At 44.8% G+C, this 22,592-nt stretch overlaps 1 protein-coding gene across 13 annotated transcripts in view; it reads left to right on the top strand.

Annotated features, from left to right (window-relative positions):
- Positions 1–22,592, top strand: part of LOC138451221 (variant surface antigen F-like) — a 342,866-nt gene that overhangs the window by 73,650 nt on the left and 246,624 nt on the right. For all 13 annotated transcript variants that reach the window (XM_069604894.1, XM_069604893.1, XM_069604899.1 and 10 more), the window contains exon 3: positions 1,691–1,744. In XM_069604894.1, the coding sequence (XP_069460995.1) occupies positions 1,691–1,744 (54 nt within the window). The remainder of the gene's footprint in view (positions 1–1,690; positions 1,745–22,592) is intronic.

A 22,592-nucleotide genomic window follows, 5' to 3' on the forward strand; every position in this document is an offset into this window, starting at 1 on the left:
CGGTCCTGCAGTGGCGCCAGGTTTTCTCTTGTTTCCTGATGACTCTTTTGCTGATGTTCAGTTCTTGTGTATGCCAGGGTGCTGACGCTGTTGGTCTGTAGGTGCTTTGTTTCAGAGGCACATGTCGGTCGATGGGAGCTGAGAGGGTGGCGTTGAGTGCTTCCAACAATGAATCGCAGTTCAGTATGTACTAATGTAGTAAATCCTCAACTGAGTCTCTATAACTTCATTGGGCTGCCTTTACAACGCACGACATACTACATTTTTGTCAATGTACCCCCTTTAACTAGGAGCCAAATTTCGTTCCAAATACAGTCCAGGGACACCCCTCCTTCTAGGGCCAAAAAAAGATACTGAATCAACAAATCCTCAAACTTACCTTAAAGCTTAAGAGAGCTACCATTGGTTTAGTAACTATTTTTTTGTTTTGCTTCATGATAATCTAGTTGCTTCAAGCTCCCAAGCAGTATGATCCTTAGGACGAGGGGTCCCCTAGTCTAGAATGCAAAAAGGGGCTATGGTGCGCCGGGTTTGGAGATTGCGATGGGCAGAATTTGATGGGGGTCTTGAGTGTGATAGCTGTGCATTTTGGGAGTAGGCAGGTATGTTTCATGGGGTCTTTGTAGTGCAATGAAAGCAATTACTTTACGTTGATCTCAGTTTCAGAAGTTAAGTAAAAATAGGTCTTTTGAGGTAAAAGTGGTTGGCCCAGGATCATACCATTTTGCAAAGTGGGGAAGCTGAGATTGGGCCCAATTACCCTAGTTTCATTTTCCAGTTAAGCTTGGTGACCACATCTCTTTTAATACATCCATAGTTTTATACTAACATACAATGATAGGTTATGTAGCATTTAAAAGGGCCTAACCTATTTGTATTAGTGTCCTTCAATTGTTCGTCTTTAATGAAGCTTATTTGTAAAGAAACAAACCACATTCTTAATCAACCTAATAAAATGATAAAAGGTATGTTTTCGGAAGATGTTGGGTAAAGCAAGTATATTCTGTTATCATGCTCTAATGTATTTTGTAAAAATACACGTCAGATATGCCAGTAATCCAATTAAAAAACACTCAATTACACTTACCTCACAGAGCTATTGCATACCCCGCATTTGAAGTGTATAAAAAAGTTATTTCTGAAATGTTCAAAAATATAGAGCTAGAAGTGCTTTGCACAGTTAGCCATAAAAATGTCACACTAAGACATAAAAGGCACACTTATAGGAAACGAACACATCCGCACGCATCAACACACACTCATTCAGTCTCTCTCACACACATTCACACACATACACACAAAGTATACAGACTAACAAAGCTAGCTACATACCAATACATCTCTAGATGCCACGTACCAGACAGGTGTTTTTGTAGAAAATGTTCTGTTTAATTATGCCATCGTGTGCCAATGTATGCCAGGTGCGGCGGTGGATACCCCTGTTTATCTCTAACTTACATCCATGGCTACCGATGTAAGGAAGCATGTCAGGAATAATCAGAAAAAAAGGAGACTGATGGTCTCTGGGATATGGTACATAATATCAAAATATACCAAAGCTTCCAATAGAGCACCACTTCTGAAAATGGTATTATACAACACTCTATATTCATCAGTGCTGTGATACATAAGTATTGCCATACACCACATGAAAGCAGTAACTCTTTGCATGTTCTTGCTCTTGTACTAGGTCCTAATACCACATCTTTCCAGAATATACCATCGACAAGTGGTCAATTCCCTGGTGAGTATAACTAACAGAACACAATGTATTATTGTTTGAGTTGGTGGAATTGGATGGGGCAGTTTCTGGGTAGACGTGTGTGGTTCAATTTCTGTTGTGATTTCTGTAGCAAAAAAAAAAGCAAGTTATGTCCCCAGTGGGATGGACAGATTGGTATGCGAGGCTAGTGGGCACAACAAGACCCGGGGCACTAGCCAAATTTGCCAAGCAGCATACCATTCAATTATTTGGAACCTAAGACGTTATGTATAACAGTTGTTTATACAAAATTACATTTATGGCTGCCTGATGTCTTAGCAGCAGTGGCAGGCCTGCTGACACTTTAAGAGCTGCACGCTGAAGAGCTGCTGGGTGGGGTTACGCCCTCTCAAGTAGTTCCCAGAGACCCCACAAGGCGCTGACATGCATCCGGGTTTACAAAGAGTCCAGAGAGGCAAAACAGGTCTAAAACGTATCTGCAAATAAAGATTACAGGAGGCTATTAAGAACGTCTTACGAAATCTTTTCTCTAGCCAATGGGGGCAGTTAGCTAAAAACAGGAACATGAATGTGTTTTGGGGACTCTTAGCCTTGGGGACCGTTTGTTATGCACCAAACAGGCTGCCCATTTCCAAAACATATCACTGTGTACATCAAAAGAGGGGCTGCAACGACAGAGGAGGGCTCTGGGCAGCGGTGCGGGATACGTCCTCTGCCCCCTTAGTTTATATATTGTTCATGTCGGATTTTGATTTATCACAATCATATTTATACACTTTTTTATTGTAATTGTAATGGGTTATTTAGAATGTGCTTATTTTCTAAGCACGGACCCGGCGATCAAACCCATGTTGCTCCTGCATCATCCTGCTTCCAAGGCGAGCGGTTGACACTGAGCTATCCTCCCGAAACATTTTACTTATCTGATTTAGTGTGAATTACTCATTCGTTAGTGGCTTCAAGGCACTTACGTAAGGAGGTGTAAATGAGGGTGAACGTTGTGAGGAAAATCTGAATAAGACAAGTTTGAAGGCATAGGTACAAATTAATATAATTGATTAGCCATACCAAATTAGGATCATTCCGTTACAGCTCTAGATGGCCTATGTTGGGGCCAGAAGTGCCTTAGTTTGCATAGTACTAGGGGAAAAGTCAGCGGTGGGAGAAAAGAGGATCTTAAATCTGGGTGTCTTTAGGCACCCTCTTCTTCACTGCATGATTGAAGAGCTGGTGAAGAGCTTCATCCTTGTTATATAGAGATTAGACTTCTTTAGTGAACTTGATCTTGAGTGTGGTTGTTGGGGAGGGGAGACCTGCAATACAGTGTTGTGGATGCGAATAAATATGTCAGGGCTCACCAGCTAAAACTAAATCATGGAAAGTGAAAAATAGTGTACTTTGGGCAGAGGAGATACAAGTAAACCTGGAGGTTGTTACGGTGGATGTGATAAAGGCCTACCCATTAATGGGGATTCTTTTCACAGGGATGAGCAATGCGAAGCCCCATATCCGGAGAATGGTTAATACAGCAAAACCGAGGAGGGCTGACCAGATGTATTCTGAAAATTGTGCATGAATGCTCGAGCAGTGTCTGAGAAGTTATGGTGCTAAAGTCAGCTCCCTACCTTTGTATGGAAGCAGAATTGGGCTACTCTGGATCCACATCACATTGCTTCAATACGGAAAATGCCTGGGGTTCCACGAAGCACCTCTGGTAGGGCTTTGCCACTGGAACTTGGAGTGACTCGTATATCTACAGGTGTACAGGCCAGGAAAAGGGTGCAATTTTTTAATAACAGTTCTAGGGAGGAAATACAACCCTAATGTGTAAAATGATATAAAGGACATTTTAGATTCATCTGTGAAAGAGAAGCTCTCCTAATTCTAATGGTCTACACATTTTTGGGAATAACCGATACCCCAAGTTTTGACAAGCTCAAACTGTTCTCCCTGGCACAATTGAAACGAATGTGCACAAATAAACATGCAGCACAACAAAGAGTAACAAACTGGAGAAAAGTAAATGTTTTGCTGTCCATGCACCAGTAGAGGTGGTGTTCAGAAATGTAAAAACATTTGAGGTAAAATCACAATCATGTAGAAAGATTGCATCATCTGTATATTTTGACATTTGACCACTGTGTGCCTGAATGGAATCTCTGAAGTCTATGCATGTACATGTGCAAGCAGCAGACAGCAAAACCTATTCCACTTTCTACTTGTTTGCCCACTGTGTTGTTTTGTGTTTATTAGTCATTACTATAGTCCTTAACACTTAAGCGCTGAACAAAAAATGATCAGCAGTACAATAGGATGAGAAATGAGACAATCAAACCAAAAGATCAAATAGAAAAAAGTTAAGCTTTAAGGTGAGTTTTGAAGAGGGAAAAGGAAGAAATAGAGTGCAAAGAGATGGGCAGGGCATATCCAACACGTCTGTACAAGTAAAGAACAGGGATACAAATGGGAAGAGGCACAAGGAGGGTGTGGAACTGTTAAAAGAAAAAGGGACTGTGAATGGAGGGAGCGTGTGGGGGAATTGAAATAAATAAGAGAAGAGAGATAAGGAAGATATAGAGGCCTTTAAAGAAGAGACAGAGGAGCAGACGAGATTCAAAAGACAGTCATTGAAGAGAGTGTAGAGCACAAGAGAGTCACAAGGGAACAGTAAGCATGAACAGAATGATAATAAAGAGAGCAAAGAGTAGCAAGAGGAACAGAGGGATCACCAAAGCAAGAGAAGAACAGTGGAAAAGTCAGGAGAAGACAAGGAAAGAGTTGAGAAGTTTAGTAGCGGAAAAGGTGAGCAAGCAACAGGCCTTCTCGATGTTGTACAATTGGTAGAGTCATGAGCGTGAAATAATAGAAATATGAGAAGGGAAATAAAGTGAGGAATCAAAGAAAACAGCCAAATTACACGAACAGGAGGAAATAGACAGAGTGGATGAAGGAAACGAAATAGGGAGAGTGGGTGGTGGAGGAGGGATAAAGTAGCAGGAAAGAAAATAAATTCTGTTTAGAGGGGTTGAGGTGGAGATAACAAGAGGACATGCATGCTTGTATTCAGAGAAGACAAACAGATAAAGAATTAATAGCGAAAGAGGACAATGAGAGAAAGATTTGAGAATCATCAGCTTAATGATGGTAGGAGAAACCAAAGGATGAAATAAGAGAGCTGAGAGAAAAAAACATAAAGGGAGTGGAGACAGGGACCAAGGACAGAGCCTTGGGGAACACCATGAGACAGCGGCAGGATATATGATGAGTGACCAGCCCAATAAACTGAGAAAGTGCGACCAGAAAGATAAGAATGAGACCAGGTAAAAACAGAACCTGGAAAACCGATGCCATCAAAAGATGACTGAAGAATAGAATGGTTGTTTGTGTCAAAAGCAGCCGAAAAGTCTAACAGAACAAGAAGAGAGGAGAGTTTAGAATAGCATGAGCGAAGGAGCGAATTGGTAGCCATCAGAAGAGCAGATTCAGTAGAGACAGGGCCTAAATGCAGATTGAAAAACTGGTAGAAGTGAGTGCAGATAAACAAAAGAAGACATTTGGGAATACATACTGCACTTGAGAAGTTTGGAGAGGAAAGGTAAAGAGAAATAGGATGATAGGGTAAGGAGAGATCAAGTTAAGATTGTTTTAGAATGGGGAGGATTGAGGCGTGTTTGAAAGAAGATGGAACAGTAGCAGCAGAAAGAGAGGAGTTTAAAAAAGCAGTGAGTTAAGCAAGAAGAGAGGAGTAGACATGCAAAATTACAGAAGGAAGAGGATCATCCGGAGAGGAAGTGGTGTGAGCCTTAGCGCGAGCAGAGGAAACATCCAGATCAGAGACTAAAGAAAAAGAAAAGGAGGACATCTCCAAGGGGGGCGAAGGAGGAGCTGCAGTAGAAGAAAGAGGGATACATACACAAAGAAGAGACATTTTTGAAGAAAAGTAATTAGTAAAACCAGAAGCAGACATTGGGGAGGATGAGGCAGGGTCAGGTGAGCAGAGAGAATACAAAATAGACTTTGAAAAATCTGGTGAGGATGAGAAGCAAGTGAGGAAAAAAGAGGAGTGAAATATTGATGTTTAGCAGAGAAAATAATGGAATTATAGGTGGAGAGAAGAGAGGAGAGCCTGGCACAGAATCTACAGAGCAGAGCGTCAGCAAGATCCAAGGTTGAGAGGGCCTATGAGAAGATGAGAAAGGAATAGAGGGATAGAGACGATCAAGTGAATCTGTTAAGGAAGTGGATAGAAGGAAAGCAGAATCCGGTCAGAAAGCAGAAAATGTGCAATGAGAAGGGGAGAATAGAGGCAGTAGCAGCTGTGAAAGAAGATAAATCAAAAAGTTGAAAAAATCAACAACAACAAAAAATCAAAAAGTAAATGTAGATGAGGACTGGGGAGAGAAGATAAATGGAGAATGAGAGAAGGGAATGAGGAGACAAATGAGAGGAAGAGCAGAAACTGAAGCAGAAATTGGAAAAGTAGAACAGATGAGGCCCAGGGAAGAACCAGATTTATGAAAAGGAGGAATGGTGATTTTTAAAAGGGAATAGTAGTTAAGAATAGTGAGAAGTGGAAAGGAGTAGGGGTGGAACCTAAATGAACATTAAAGTTTCCCGGAAGTCAGAGTGGGGTAGCGGAAGGCAGCAGAATGGAGAGAGGAAGGTCCAGATAATCACAAAATCAAGTAACTGTCTGCAGAAGGAGTGGCGTAAGCCCACCTTTATTGCTTTTCACATTCATCCAGGTTACAATTGCATATTCTGCAAGCCCATTCTCCCATAATAAAACAGGATGGCTGTCACCATAGCAAAATAGAAAAGGGACATAGTCCTTTTTTCTATTTGTATGGTGGCAGCCACAGGAGGGAAGGTGCGCATGGACAGGAGCACACATCTCCAGTCCAGTAGATAAGTGGGGAGGGAGAGAGGAGGGTAAAGTTATGTCTTGGGGGCTTGGAGAGGATGAGGGCATATGGGAAGGCAAACAGGAGAGACTTTGTGTTTCCTTCCCACAATAAATATGCAGATCCTGAGAAAGAGACTCGGGTGACTGGAGAAATTTGGGCGTTACTCTGTGTGTTTTTGCCCACGTTTCCAGACACCTGATTGATTGAGCGCCCTTCCCCGGATGCAAATAAGTGTTTGTCAAGCACATTAGAGTTTGTCAGTACAACCTGAATGGGGGAAATTTAGATCAAACGATAATAAAACCACCAAAAACATGGAAAAACATATTTGAAAGAATGTGTGAAGGTTGTTAGGCAGAAACTTGTGCAGTTCCCTCTGGGACCACTGCAAAAGATTTAGGACTACAGGTGTTTGGCAGTAAACCCACTTGGTAGCAGTCTGTACCACACAGATTCACTTGGTAGCTGTGGCTGAGCAGTCCGACTTCCCTCAAGAAGAGTTAGGCCGTATTTGGAGTATACAAGATAGGGCAATTTACACAGTAGAACAAGCAGGCACGGAACAGAGCTTGGGTGAAAATATATATAATTATTTATTTAAAAACACATCTATGGAAAACACACTGGCACTAATATGGCAAAGAACTTCAATCACAATTACTATAAGCATATATCAATCCCATAACAATATTTCGACAAGTCTAGGTTCAACGGCACCACTTATTTGCAGACAGAGGTGAATGCTTTAACCTAGATGGTACTCTAGTATTCGTTAGAAAGGGAGAGAAAAAGGCAGGGTATGAAACCAAATCAGTACCAATACTTTTACGAAACAAATGCAAGGCGAGCAAGGCAGGGTCTACTGTAAATCACAAAGTTCAGAGGCCAGGCCCACTCGGAGAGAGGCAATGCTGTATGTCCCAAAAGTATCACAGTGGAAATGCACTTCAAGTCTTTATAGCAAAATGTCACAGCAAGGTTGGACCAGTTTAGAACAAACATTTAAGAAGGTCTGGAGGCGACCCAATGGAAAGGTAAGGATTTAAGACACCTCACGCTAACCGTTTCAAGGGAAGCCAGGCAGACACAGTACCTTGCAAGTGAAGAGCCAGCTCAGGCGGGGGCAGTTGTTCCTGGTGGTGGATGCAAGTTGGGGCTTTGCCAGAAGATGAGAGGATCTTGTCGTCGAGGAAAAGTTGAAGATCGTTGCACCACCAGGGAAGAGACCAGCCGCGGAGTGCTCCGTCACAAGGCGCCATCTTTTGGTCACGGTACAGTGGTCAGTGGCTATTCGGTTGCCAGGGTGCTCAGCACGGGCAATTCGACCACTAGACGTCCTGGAAGTGAAGAAAAAGCAAGGGACTGGTTGTTCCCACCAGTTAGGGGAAGGAGAATCTCCAGCAGGGAGATCTCCTCTGTGTTGGGAAGTGGTGAGTCGGTTCAGCAGGGCTCCACCAGAGGTGTCGTTGTTGCAGGTCGGCTCAGCTTTACCCTCGTCGGATTCTTAGGTCCTGTGGCGACTTCTGAAGTTCCATTCCCAAAAGCCCTGCTTTTATGCAGAAAAGCCCAATTCATTCAGTCTAGCTGTCAATCAAACATGCTAAGTGGTGAGCGGGGCGGCTCACCACCCGGGCCAATCACACAAGAGTGTGACTTGAGTTGGCAAGGCAACTCAGTCCAGGGTGCCTAAACCCCCTCCCACACCCCCTGTGGTACCCAGACAGAATGGCACCACTCTGGAGGGCTTCTGTGCAGAAGCCCGCCAAAAGTGGAACAAAGGGCTCAACCTTTGGTTTCGAAGTTACAGAGGCGAACACATACATCATTTTAAAAACCGAGTTCTGGCAGAAAATACCAACCGGTGGATTTATTTAAGACAAATAAACCGGCGGTATGTTAGAGACTAATGTGAAAAAGTATTAGCCTCCAACAATGGGAAGAATCCCATAGGAATATATTTGCGGTCGAATATAAAAAGTAGTATCCACTGCCACCAGCCAAAACTCGACGAGGGGGACGGGACAGTGCCCCCTCGAACAACAGACCCAGGGGTTATCGAATTACCCCTACCAGTACGTCCACAATAGGATGGTTTGTACTAGTTCTGTTAGTAAATTTAGGTCTAGTAAAGCCAATGGTGACTTTACATGCCCTGGGAGACAGTAGTCAGTCCCAGGGTATGGAGTCTATGGTGGGGATCCTCTAGGACACCCCAGTGTTATGGCACAGAGGGTGCGGTGTAACACACATAGCAAAACACATGAGGTCCTATGGAATAAAAGACCCCATAGCCCATAGAACACATTGACATTCAAAGAAATCAACCTCATTCATGTCCGAGAGTGGGAGGAAAAGAGTCTCACTCTTGGCAGGATGAAAAAACAACCTCCAGAAATCCAGCAAAGCTGCTGGGGGACTCACTAGGTTAGGAAATTCAGCCTTAACAGAGAATTCTCCCTAACACTCGCCCCCCCCAGACTAAGGGACAGGAGGATATAATCCACTCCTGGATGAATCTCATACCTCTAGTCGATGATATACATCCTAGAGAGACCATCAGCATGTTGGTGGTGACACCCTGACCTGTGCTCAATGGTGAAATCAAACCCTTGCAGGCAGATTGACCATCTCAGTAGTTTTGGGTTTTCCCCTTTCATTTGCATTAACCATCTCAAGGGTTGGTGGTCAGTTGGAATGATGAAAGTAGAACCAAACAAGTATGGCCTAAACTTCTTCAGAGCCCACACGATAGCAAAGCATTCTCTTTCGATTGTTGCCCACCTTGTTTCAGGATCCTTCAGCTTGCGGCTGATGAAGCAAATGGGGTGCTCCCTACCTTTCCCATCCAGTTGACTGAGTACTGCACCTATTCCTACATTCGAAGCATCTGTCTGTACAATGAAAGTTTGGTGGTAATCAGGAGCTCTGAGTACTGGGGCTTGGCAAAGAGCCTTTTTCAGGTTTTCAAAGGCCTGATTGCGCTCCTCGTTCCATCTAACCTTTTTAGGGGATTTTGGAGAGGAGATGACATTCAGAGGAGAAGCTATGGTCCCATACTTCTCAATGAAATTCCTGTAGTACCCAGTGAGACCTAAGAAGGCTCTCACCTGGGTCTGAGTAGTAGGTGTTGTCCAATTTTGCGCAGCTTCAATCTTACTGAGGAAAGGCCTTATTTCTCCATCTCCTACCTCATGTCCAAGATAGACTACCTTACTCTGTCCAATTTGGCATTTACTCGCCTTTATGGTCAGATTGGCTCGTCCCAGAGCATGCAAAACATCTCTTAGGTGGGTTACATGTTCTTCCCAGGAATTGCTCAACACTGCGATGTCATCCAAGTATGCCATGCAGAAGTCCTCCATCCCATTCAGAACCTGGTTTACCATCCGTTGAAATGTAGCAGGTGCATTTTTCAATCCAAAAGGCATTACCTTAAACTGGTATAAGCCAGCTGGGGTAGAAAATGCAGTTTTCTCCTTGGCATGGTCTGTCAGGGCTATTTGCCAATAGCCTGACGTCAAGTCAAATGTGCTGAGGAACTTGACTGAACCAAGTCTATCCACCAACTCATCTGTTCTTGGCAAAGGGTGGGCATCAGTCTTGGTGACTGCATTAAGAGCTCTATAGTCCATGCAGAATCTAAGTTCTTTAGATCCTGCCTTTGGTACTAACACAACTGGGCTAGACCATGGTCTAGTAGAGGGCTCTATTACACCGAGATCAAGCATCTTGCTGACCTCACCTTTGATGTGGGTTCTTACACTTTCTGACATTCTGTATCCTCTGCTTTTGACTGGCAGACAGTCACCAGTGAGTATGTCATGCTGGCCCCAAGGGGTCAAGCCTGGTGAAAGTGACAACAGAGAGGCAAACTGATTCAACATAGATTTGCACTCGTCTTGTTGCTCAGATGTCAGATTTGAAGAGAGATTTACTCCTTCAATTTTTTCGTCTAAAGGTAAGCCTCTGAGGAGATCCGGAAGCGCTTCACTCTCTTCTTCTTCTTCTGATGATGCTAGTAGCAACGCTCCTACATCAGGTCTCGAGACATACGCTTTGAGTCTGTTGGTGTGGAAGACTGTCAGAGCCTCCTTGGGATTGCCCAAGTCCACCAGATTGTTGACCTCTCCAAGTTTACCCAAAACTCTGAAGGGTCCCATCCATTTGTCTTGCAAGGCCCTCTGCCTTGTTGGGATCATAACGAGAACTAGCTGGTCTTGAGTGAACTCAACCATGTTAGCCTTTTGATCATGCCAGTGCTTGACCAATGCTTGTCCAGCTTTCAAGTTATCACTTGCTTCCGCCATCATGTGTGACATTCTCCTCCGGAGACCTATCACGTAGTCAGTCACTCTGACTAGCTTGGGGGAAGAGCACTCTCCAACCCCTCCTTAATCAGGGCCAATGGACCTCTGACAGGATGACCATAGAGAAGCTCAAAGGGAGAATAACCTACTCCCTCCTGAGGGACTTCTCTATAAGCAAAGAGAAGGCATGGCAGTAGAAGGTCCCACTTTCGTTTAAGGGGTTCCTCTAAAGCACCTATCATGCTCTTCATGGTTTGGTTGAACCTTTCTACCAACCCATTGGTTTGTGGGTGGTAAGCTGTTGAGAACTTGTAAGTAACTCCACAGGTTTTCCACATGGCTTTCATGTAGAGGGACATAAAGTTTGACCCCCTGTCAGAGATTACTTCCTTAGGAAACCCGACCCTGGTAAAAATACCAAGGAGGGCCTTAGCCACAGCCGGAGCTGTATCAGTCCTCATAGGAATTGCCTCAGGATACCTAGTAGCATGGTCTACTACAGCAAGTATAAACCTGTTGCCTGAGGAGGTTGGAGGATCAAGGGGACCAACAATGTCAATCCCTACTCTCTCAAATGGGACTCCCACAACCGGGAGAGGCACTAAAGGTGCCACATTCTTGGCGACAACCTTACCAGAGGTCTGGCAGGTGTGGCAGCTCCTGCAGTGTTTTTCCACTTCGGCCCCCATCTTTGGCCAATAAAAGTAGAGAGAGAGAGCCTTTCCTTAGTCTTCCTGAAACTCAAGTGACCAGCCAAAGGAATCTCGTGGGCTAACTGCAAGAACTGTTGTCTGTTCTCTTTGGGTACTACAAGTCGTTTGTAGTCTCCAGGTTCAGACTCGGTCGGTTCACTGTAGAAGAGGCCATCTTCCCAGTGCAACCTGTATTTCCCAGGCTCCTGCCCTTCAGCCTGAGCTTCTGCCTGGTGGCAAAGACCTTCCAGAGTTGGACATTCTCTCTGTCCCTTGCTGAAGTCTGCCCTGTTGGGTCCACCTTCTGCCAGTAAAGACTGCAGCTCAGGATGGTCAACAGGATCCAGATCTCCAATGAATTCCTGGCCTTCCATTAGCTCTTCTTCAGAGTCTAATTCTACCACACAGGGTTGTACCACCCTCTCAGCCTCAGTTGGAGGGGGAGTTACTGGTGTAACTTTGGACAACCGAGGGGAAGTCCTTGTTGGCTGCACTGAAGTGCTGGCTGCTGGTTTCGGTATAGAAGTTTTAGGTTTCCCTTTAGCTTCTGATTTCTTGGAGACAGCAGCTGACAAATCTAGTGGAGCAGGAGTGATATCCTCCTTCATCATCTCATCGGGAGTACCTCTCACGGTTCTCTCCCTTGCAGGTCTGGTTAGCTCCTGTAACCGTTTACTAGGAGGTCTGGGGGTATGAGACACAACTCAGAGAGTTTTTAAATCGTTACCCAACAGAACTCGTCCTGGTACCTCACTCTGTATGCTGACAGGTATCTTCACAGTCATGTCGTTACACTGGATGAGAACTGGTAATTGGGGAAGCATCTGCACAGGCCCTCCAGCTAACTTGGTGAGGCAATTGGGTGCCTTAGCAACATCCTCAGCCTGAAAAAAAGATGTATCCACCACAGTTATGCTGGCCCCAGTGTCCCTAATGGCAAGAGTCTCCTGACCATTCACCAGGACACTGTCCTTATAATACTCTTTATTATTATCTGGGATAGAATTATAGACATCTAAATTCTGTTGTTCCCACAAACCCAGAGACACTAAAGAAACACTGGCTGAGACTCCAATGGGTTCATCAGCCAGCAGTAGAAAGTTTCCACTTGCCATTTGGACTTCCTCCTCTGGAGCGAAGGCTAAGGAGACAAGCTGGACCCCTGAAGGTTTACCCTTGCATCTGGGATCTCCTTTCACATGGTCAGTAGAGCCACAAACAAAGCATTTTCCGAATGCTTTCTGGAATGGTGGCTTGTTCTGGCCTCCCTCTGGTTTGGCACCAGAAGGTACACTATTCGGCTGTGGTTTTCCTTGTGGCTTACCCTTATGGTTTTGTTTGGGGCCCTCTTTGGAATTTGAGTTATTAGAATTCTCTTGTGAGTCTTTTCTAGGCTGTTCTCCCTCATCCTTTTTCTGAGTTGCCCCAGAATCCTTATGAGTAGCCCTGTTGGCAACCCACAAGTCAGCAGCCTTAGCTAGCTTCCTGGAATCCAATTCCTTCGAATCAGCCAAGTGCTGTCTGAGCTCAGGAGAACAGGCATCATAAATAGACTCCAACATAAAAAGATTCTTCATACCCTCATAAGTGTTCACCTTGTAACTCTTAATCCATCCCTCTAAGTATTTTAACCCTTCACTCACCCAGGTAGCCCAAGGGGTACCATCATGCTTTTTGAGGGTTCTAAACCTCTTAAGATACTGGGAAGGGGTCTTCCCAAATCTAGCTATCAAAGCTAGTTTCACACTTTCGTACTCTTTCCTATCCTCCTCCCCCAACTCCATTACCACATCAGTTGAAATAGGGGGGAGCCTAGAGAACAACCAGGTAAGTAGCTCATTACCTGTGATGTTCTGGAGCCCATGATTGTACTCAAACAAACTCATCCAATCCAACACATCCAACTTTGGCACATACATACCAATTAATTCCTTAGGCATCCGGGGTCTTTTGGGACTGGAACTTCTAGAGGAGCCAGAGACAGAAGCAGTTTCGACAGCCAACTTTTTCATTTCTAACTCATGCTTGAGCTCCATTTCTCTGAGCCTAAGAATTTGTTGCATTTCTTGGTGTTTCTGTTCAGTTTGAGCAGTAATCCTTCTGAATTCCAAGTCTATTTTCATTTTTTCTAGTTCAAGGACTTGAGGACTTAGTGTGGTATGTAAGAGGATTCAATTCAGCACTACAGCTAAGTCAGCGCCTAGTCTAGAATACTGGATGAAAACCCTTATTGACATATCTTTATGTCCAGTTCATGCGTTCTGGATGACTACCCCTATATAACACCCCTCTCTTGGAATCCTCCTGACCCCACGGAGCCAAGAAGTAGTTCTGTTTTGCAAGTTAAAAGGTTTATTTGATAATTTAAACAATAGATATATATATCACACTTTATAATAAATTAATAATTGAATATCACACTTAATCTGATATGATAAAGATTAACAACGGAGAGTCTGACACTAGCACACTTCTTTATAATCACTAAGGAGTTGACATGAAATGGATAAGATAGCAACAATACTTTTATGGTTTCAAATGAATGCAATGTGGAATGAAATGCAGTACAGAAAATAACTTGATAGGATTTCAGCAAAAGACAATGTAATCACTTTCTTGGACAATGCACCCCCCCTTTTTATGCAATGCAAGGAAATGGAGGGAAGCACACAGTTCTCAGAAATGCAATCAAATGTGATTCAGTTCACCCCAGCAACTTAGACTACAGAAGTTGAAAACACAGGCCCAAATGCTTTTAAATGTGCTGGAAATGAAGAAAAAATATGCTAAAATGCTTTTAATTCCCTCTAGGAGGTTCAGGGTGAGTGAAATCAAGTTAATATTAGTCCAGGCTCACTCTAGCAGTGATGCAGGGATAGTTTTTATGAGGCAAACGATTTTTTTCAGAGGAAAGCAAAAGCAGCTATCTTTTGCAAGTGGAGAAATTTTCAAATCGCGGCAGAGTTCGCGAATGCCTAGGATCTCAGCTTCCAGATGAAAGTTACTGCAAGTCTCTAGCACAAACGGTCGCGAAGATATGAGCGATTGAATAAAGGTTGTTTTTCAGATTGAAATTTTAAAGTTCAAAAAGACAAGTGCAGCTTGCAACTAGAAAATGACAGGTGACAGCTTTGCAAATGACAGGTGACAGTTAGGAGGCAGTTCTACTTAGATTAAAATAGATTGAATTATATTATTTTAACTAGGAGATTGGTTCTGCACAGTTTTCTAGGTACTCACACTATATTCTTGAGTGAAATGGGCCTCGCCATGGATCTGGTCAGGTTTTAGACGGGACTCTGGTCTCTGCACTTCACAGTGATCTGGGTCTGCTCTCTTTCTGGATTCTGAAGATTGAGGGATTTAAAATCTGGATCTTTCTGCACAGCTTTCTCTGGAGATTGATGGAGGTAAAGTATGGATTTTCCCGGCAGAGCTTCCAGCTGCAAATGGATTTGAAGGTCCCTATCTGTCCTGTCTCTCTGCTTTTATGTGTTTTGAAAATGGGTGTGTGTGAGCAGCATCACTAGCCAGCCCCTCTCCACTTATCATTGGCCAAGCTTTCATTTCTCCCCTGATTGGGGGAGCTAAGTTGTGTCAGAGTGATGTCATTTTACAGCCTGCAGAAAGTCCACTCCTCCTGTCAACTTACACACAAATCTAGATTTGAACCAAATACATATTTGCAGAGGTACATATTGTTTTAAAATCATATGCACCCCTCACATATCACAGGAGGTATCTCCTGTTCAAACTCTGCTCTTCCTGGGAGCTTGCATTCAGAAATGGCAATATTTTGCACTTTTAACTGGTTTGCAATTCCGGACATTACCCCAAATTTACACACATGTGCGCAAGGAGTATGGACATTAATTGATGAAGTGTCAGATTTTTCACATGCACACATTTTGAGTAATATCCTCTTTTCTGCTAAAACCCCCCTGAACATGCCACCGGTTCTAAAAACCTCTTAAAATGTGGGCAGAAAAATCACAAGAATTATGGTGTCATTTAAATAATTTTCACAAGTCCGCTCTATGAGTTATTCATCTTTTTCTAAAACCATATTCTGGCTATAGAGGTGTGTCTTTTCAGGTCACATGGTACAGAAACCAGTCTTTCCAGTTTCTGCCAAGCTCAGAGACCCTGCCACTCCCAGCTTCTGCCAAGAGGAAGCTGTTTTACGACATCTGCAATAAAACATTTGCCTGAGTCAGGACAGGGCTTTGTTCAGAGCTCCTGTATTCTGTGGCGCTCCCCTTAATTCAATTATCAGAGAGATGGCATATCCTTAGTGTGGCCAGCAAAAGGCAGATAGGCCTGGGAACACAGCTGTGACTCAAGTTTCACTCCTGATGGGGGTAGTTGGTGGGCAGAATCCAGTTCCTTAAGCCAAGTTTCAGATAAAATGTCACTTTTTGTTCCCCAGTTCCTGCATTCAAATAAAACTAAACATTTTTACATATGCAGCTAGAATGCTGATTCTAAGTTTAAAACTATGACATTTAAACAATTTCAACCTATGTGACACTCAAAAGTAGGTCACTCAGTCAATTTGAACATTTAGATTTGTAGTGTCTTTCAGTCCAAATTTACTTAAACTGCTGAAATCCACAGGTCAGCCAGTCTTGTTATACACCTTCAAGTCACTTCAGAATATAACTTTACATTGGATCCACCTCTCAGTAAGTCTTTCTTTGGCTTGCTTTGGGTTAATTTATTCAGTTTTCTACAAAATCTGGTGGTTTTAAAACGCCGGCTTTTGGATAGTGGTGAGTACTGGTACTGCACCCTTTTTTGGGATTTAAGAAAATGAATTCCCAACAATTATGGGTTTGCTTTTGGCAATCAGCATTGCCATTCCCAATGGTTTCAGACTACTGTGTGGGTAGTCCAATGGTGGTTTTAGGCAGTGTCCTTCTGTGCCCATAACATCGGCAAAAATGGGTGGCAGCCTATTCTTCATGCATTTCCCTGTGCATTTTCTGGGAAGCTCTGGCCATCATGATGTTTTCCATGTCAGTACTGCACAGTTTTGAGGTAGGGCTCGGATGCATGGGTAAATACATCCCACAAGCCCCCCTCTTGCGATGGCCATTCGGTTTCACTGATGGGACTCGCAAGACCTGGGATGTTTCTTCATCTTCTCCCAATAGATGGCACAGTTCAGCATCTTTTCTCCATCTGGTCGGATCGATCGGTTCTCCTCGCCGGTCCTGATGGGAATATTGGGCGGTACCCCGGGCCCGTTGCGTCTCTGCTCCCGGTCTCCGGATCGTCCTCCTTGGTCATTCTCCATGGTTTCATCTCTCCTAGGACGACAAAGGAAGAGCGGCAATACCTATTCATAGACATTTTTCCACCACTGTTGAGATAGTGGGGCAGCATATGCATTTCATCATAAGGAAACATTACATTCTTATTTTGAAAAAAAAACAGTATAACTAAGATACAGTTTCATGCAAATCACAATATTTTAGAGACTAGATGTGGTATGTTTTATGGTTGGAACTGAATTAGTCTGAGACAGTACCCGCTAGGATTCCAGAGGATTCCTCCAGTTGTTGCAGAGTGTGCCTGATACGGCAAATTTCAACTGGTTTATGTGGACCCACTTGTCTTCCCCCGCTGCCAAAGGACCTTTGGGGATGTGGATTTTGTAGGCCACAGGGGAGATCTTGTCGATGATCTCAAAGGGTCCCTTCCACGTAGGCAAAAATTTCCGCTGTTTTGCCTGGTTTCTTTGGAAGTTGTATAGATAGACCCGGTCCCCCACCTGATATTCCTTCCTGGAAGTCTTCAGGTCATAGTGGGTCTTCATGCTATCAGCCGATCTTTCTAGATTCCGCTGAGCGTAAGCAAAAGCATGTTGGAGGTGTTTCCTTAAATTCTCCACATACTCATGAGTTGTGGAGGCATTTATCAGTGTCTGCTCTTGGGTCCTGTAGAGCAAATGCTGCGGAAGCACCATCTTGCGCCCAGTCATCAACTCAAATGGTGACATTTTGATTGCAGATGAAGGGGTAGATCTGATGGCCATTAGGACCAGAGGTAATCGGATATCCCAACTTGGCCCAGAATCTGCCACAAACTTTTTTAACATGCTCACAATGGTTCAGTTATATCTCTCTACTGCCCCAGAAGAAGCTGGCCTGTAAGCAATATGCAACTTCCTTTTGACCCCCAGTATCTCCCACATCTTTGTCATTACTTCACTGGTGAAGTGGCTACCCCTGTCTGACTCAATCCTTTGAGGTAGACCAAAACGAGAAAAGATGTGGTTAATCATCAAGGCAGCTGCCGTTTCTGCCTTGCAATTTGGGGCTGGGAGATATTCCACCCACTTGGTAAACAAGCATGTCACAGTCAACATGTACTTATTCCCCCTAGCAGAGCGAATCACAGGGCCTACAAAGTCGATTTGTAAATCTGACCATGGCAGTGTCATCCCCCTCTTTTGGAGAGGCGCACGGTGCGTGAGGGATGATGGCTGAAATTGTGCACACACAAGACACCCCTTCAAGTATTGGTCGAGGTCCTGCCCCATGTGTGGCCAGTATGCAACCTCTCTTAAGATTTCCAGTGTTGTGTGAAACCCCCTATGACCGGCGGTGGCCGCATCATGGGCGTGACTTAACATCAGGCTTCGGAATGAGGTAGGAACCACCCACTGATTGTGGCCAGCTTTGGATTTCCTTACCAACAAACCGTCTTGGATTCGGAACATTTTTGGACATTTCATCAACACTCTTAGGTCCTCTTTCCCAATGTAATCGGTATCCGTCAGGGGAAAGTTCTCAGGGTCCTCAAGGTGTTGGTAAAATTTACCAATTATTGGATCCCCCTTCTGAGCTGTAATCAAATCAGCATCAGGAGTCTCCTTGCTCCATTGTGCAATTGAAAGGTCGTTGTGAGCATTTGTCTGGGACCTAGTGATAGCAGTGACCTGGATTTCCCCCAACAGGGACTCAATCTCAATTAGATCCCCTGGGATGGCCCCGGTTTTGGCCAGCTGATCAGCTAAGTCATTTCCAGTTTTGGCTGGTCCCTCTACTTTGGAATGACCCTTGATCTTTTTCCAATAGATGGTCATCTCATTCGAGGTGACCAGATCATCAATGTTTTGGATCAACTTCCCATGTTTCAAGGGTTTGTTGTTAGCACACAACATGCCTCTGGTTTTCCAATTAACCAGGTGCTCCACGAACCCGTTCCGTACATAATCCGAATCTGTGATTATGACCAGTTCGCGGAGTTGATGCTGGACAGCAGTGAGGATGGCCTGATGCACAGCCATCAATTCTGCCACCTGACTACTTCGGGGACCAATTTTTTATCCAGCGGAGGGTTCTGCGGACTCATTCACCCATGCATTCCCTACGCCAGCCACCAGTTCTTTTTCCCCGTTGTTGTCAACATGGTAAGAGCATCCATCCACATAGACAGTGGGCATTCCCTCACACTTGTCCTCTTCAAAGACTTTGTGTGGGGAATTAAGGTATGCCTCCAAGTTGTCCTTGATTTTTAGACTTTCGTCCTCGAGACAGTTTTCTCTGGCACAATCATGCAAGTCAGCCAGACCTTGCGCGAGGGGACTCTTCTTGTTTTGGCCATATCTGACCTCCACAGTAAAGCCTTGCATTGACAGAATCCAGGAAGTAATTCGGGAATTACTCACATTTCCGGCCCGGATTCTGTCACTTTGGAGATATTGCAGAGGCTGGTGTGGAGTCTCCACTATGATGTGTTCCCCCTGGATAAACGGGCGGTAATTCTTCAATGCCCACACCGTTGCCAGGAGTGCCTTCTCACAATCGTTGAATTTTTCCTCCACAGAGGATAAAGTTTTGCTCGCATAGGAGATTACTTTATTGACCTTGTCATGCTTTTGGTATAATACTGCCGTCAAGCACGTATTAGAGAACCCTGTCTCCATGAAGAACTCCTTGTTTCTAACAGGGTAAGCTAGGCAAGGCGCTTGTGAGAGGCTTCTTTTGAGTTGTCTTACTGCCTCGGATTGTTCTGGACCCCATTCCCACTTGACCCCCCCCTTCAGGAGATGAATCAGGGGTCTGGTAATCTCTGCGTAGCCCTCAATGAACTTTCTGCTGTAATTAGTCAGTCCAAGGAGGCTCCTTAGTTCTCGCAGAGTTGTGGGGTCTTTCAGTTTCTGAAGTGCTTCCACTTTCTTTTCCTGGGGACAGAGACCCTGAGGAGTAATCTCATGCCCCAAGAAATTAACACGGGTTCTACACCACTGTGCTTTCTGAAAGGAAAGTTTTGCTCCGGCGGCCCTCAACTGCGTCAGAACATAACGGATCTCTGCTATGTGTTCCTCCACAGATGAACTTTTGATGAGGACATCATCTACATAAGCCAGGTTACCCCTCGCACCCAGGTCGGGCATGGCCTTATGTAGGAAAATGTTGAATTCATTGCCGGAGTTGAGGTATCCGAAGGGAGTCCGGGTCCATGTGTACTGCTGGCCCCCAAAGGTGAAAGCCAGTTTGTATTGGTCCTCCCTACTGACAGGCACGGTCCAGTACCCATTGGTCAGGTCTATTGCAGTGAATACCTGTGACCCCTGGATCTGGGCCAGCCCTTGGTCAATGTAGGGCAGTGGCCATCGGGAAGTATGGACCCGTTTGTTGAGCTCCCTAAGGTCAGCACAGAGTCTCCACTGGCCGTTTGGCTTCAATATTCCCAGCACCGGATTATTGAAGGTGCTGTGGACTGGACGGATTATTCCCCGGGACTCAAGGTTCTTAATTATTTCAGTAAGGGACTCCATTGATGCGAGAGGCAAACGATATTGCTTCACAAATACAGGAGTCATGCCAGGGTCCGTGGGGATTGTTGTTGTGTGGATGTCAGTGCGACCACAGTCATATGAGTCTACCGCAAAGAGATCTTGGAAATCCAAGAAAACTTGTTTCAACTTTTGCTTGAGTAATACTCTTTAAGTCGCTGTTATCCACCTCTATTGGAATGGTGTCATGTTCTATGTTGGCTAATGGAGTTGGGTTTACCCCCAACCCTTGCTGTTGGAGAGAAGCGTTTAGATGTATGTAAGCATCAGGGTTTTTCAAATGTTGTCCTCTTTTCACTTTCACTTCCAGGGAGAATTGTCGGTTCCTTTCTGGGATGGTGACCTCCTCTTTAATCTGGATTTCAACTGCATAAGGTAGCAATTGAGCTGACCTAAATGCTTTTTCTGGATCATCAAAGCCCATGGGATTATCCGCTAATCGGGACCAAGCTTTGAAGTTTATTAGGTCCAAACTAATGGCAAAGCGATTGAGAATGTCACTGCCTAAGTAAAAGGCGGCAGGGACGTCTCGCACGACCCAACAATTGTGGACTATGCTCTTGTTGCCAATGGAGATTTTGAGCATACACCTGCTTGGCAGGAGATGTTTGGAATTAGGCGCTTCCAGGTCCATTTCCCATTTGTCTATCAGTTTGAATGTGGGAATGGCTGGATCTTTTGGGAGTTGGCGGAACATGGCTTCGCTGATGAAGCTCTTACCGTTGTTCACACACACTCGAGCGAGAACAGAGTCCTTCCCATCATTTAATTGGACAGGGATGAACAACTGCTCTCCAATTTGCTGAATATCAGCCAGGCTCTGAGCTGATTTCACATCTTTCTGGACTATTGGAGTGGGAGTTTCTGATTGTGGATTAGTATAGAATCTCAGAGTGTTTCCTTCCAGCGTGGAGTACCACTTTAGACTGGAAGGCAGGTTGATTTTCAGAAATAGAGAGGACCCTCCATCACCAGTCTGTTGTCCTACTGCTATTACTGTCACGTCTGGAATTTGGCTATTCTGGAAGTGAAATTCTACTTGGTCAGGTTTTTGTTCAACCATGTGGCAGGTGCCGTTTAAACTAACATGGTTGACACTCTGTTTTAATTTTATTGGTCGGCTAGTCTGGGTCCAGAGGACCTTGTTTACACAATCTATTAGTGGTGACAACCTTCTCAGGAGGTCATTCCCTAGTAAACAAGGGGTGCCCTCTGGGGTCACAACTATGACCGGGTGTTTCAACTTGTGTCGCCCAATTTTAATGTCCAAGTCTGCCGTCCCCTCAACGGGAATTTCCTTCCCGTCGAAGTTCTGGAGTTGTCCAGGAAGAGAGGTGAGAGGAATACGATAATTCTCTCCCCTTCCTGCATTCAGTTCGTCAAAGGCCCTTCTGGACAGAAGGGTAGCTTGAGATCCAGTGTCCACCAGTGCCAAAATTGTACCCTGCCCCTGTACTTGTACCGGGGCATAATATCTTCCCTCCTTCTCCTCAAGGGGGCACAGATAATGCACATTTTTGGACAACTGGTGGGCTAACTTTCTGGTTTTGGACATCGCTAGCGAAGAGATTTGGGCAGAATTCTGTGGAGAGCCTTGGGAATCTGAAAGAAAAATTTGGCAACTGGAGATCAGAGCCATTGTGGGTTCCCCTGGCTCCGGTTCTGTGCCGCCCCCCCCTTTTTGGAGGCAGTCACCAGGATGGGTTTGAACCAGGGGATTTTCTTGCTGTTGGTTCTGGGATGAGATGGTGGGCGGCGGTAGCTCAGTCTCCACATCTCCCCAGTCTGGATTTGCATCCCTAGGGACCCATTTTTCTTTGGGAGGAGTTCCCCCCTCTCTGAAGGAGAAGATCCTTTTCCCAGGATCCTCTGAGGATCCCTCTCCCTCAAATTGGAAGATCTGTACCTCCTCCTCAAACTGAGTCTGTTTGGGTCTTTTGTTTCTCCTACCCCCTCTCTGCTCCTTGGGTGGCAGACTTTCAGGGGCAAGAGATTTTGTTTCTGGTTCCTGGGTTTCCAGGGGCTGTTTACAAGTGAGGAAGGAAGCTTCCTCCAAGGCTTTACACCCCCCTTCCCCTTGTGCCTCCTCCCTGGGAACCAGTGAGTTATCGGGGTGCTGCCCCCGTCATTGTTCTGGGGCACCAGGTCCCGAGT

This window comes from Ambystoma mexicanum, chromosome 1p (assembly GCF_040938575.1).
Source record: "Ambystoma mexicanum isolate Mex_15411 chromosome 1p, UKY_AmexF1_1, whole genome shotgun sequence".
NCBI classification, from domain to species: Eukaryota; Metazoa; Chordata; class Amphibia; order Caudata; family Ambystomatidae; genus Ambystoma; species Ambystoma mexicanum.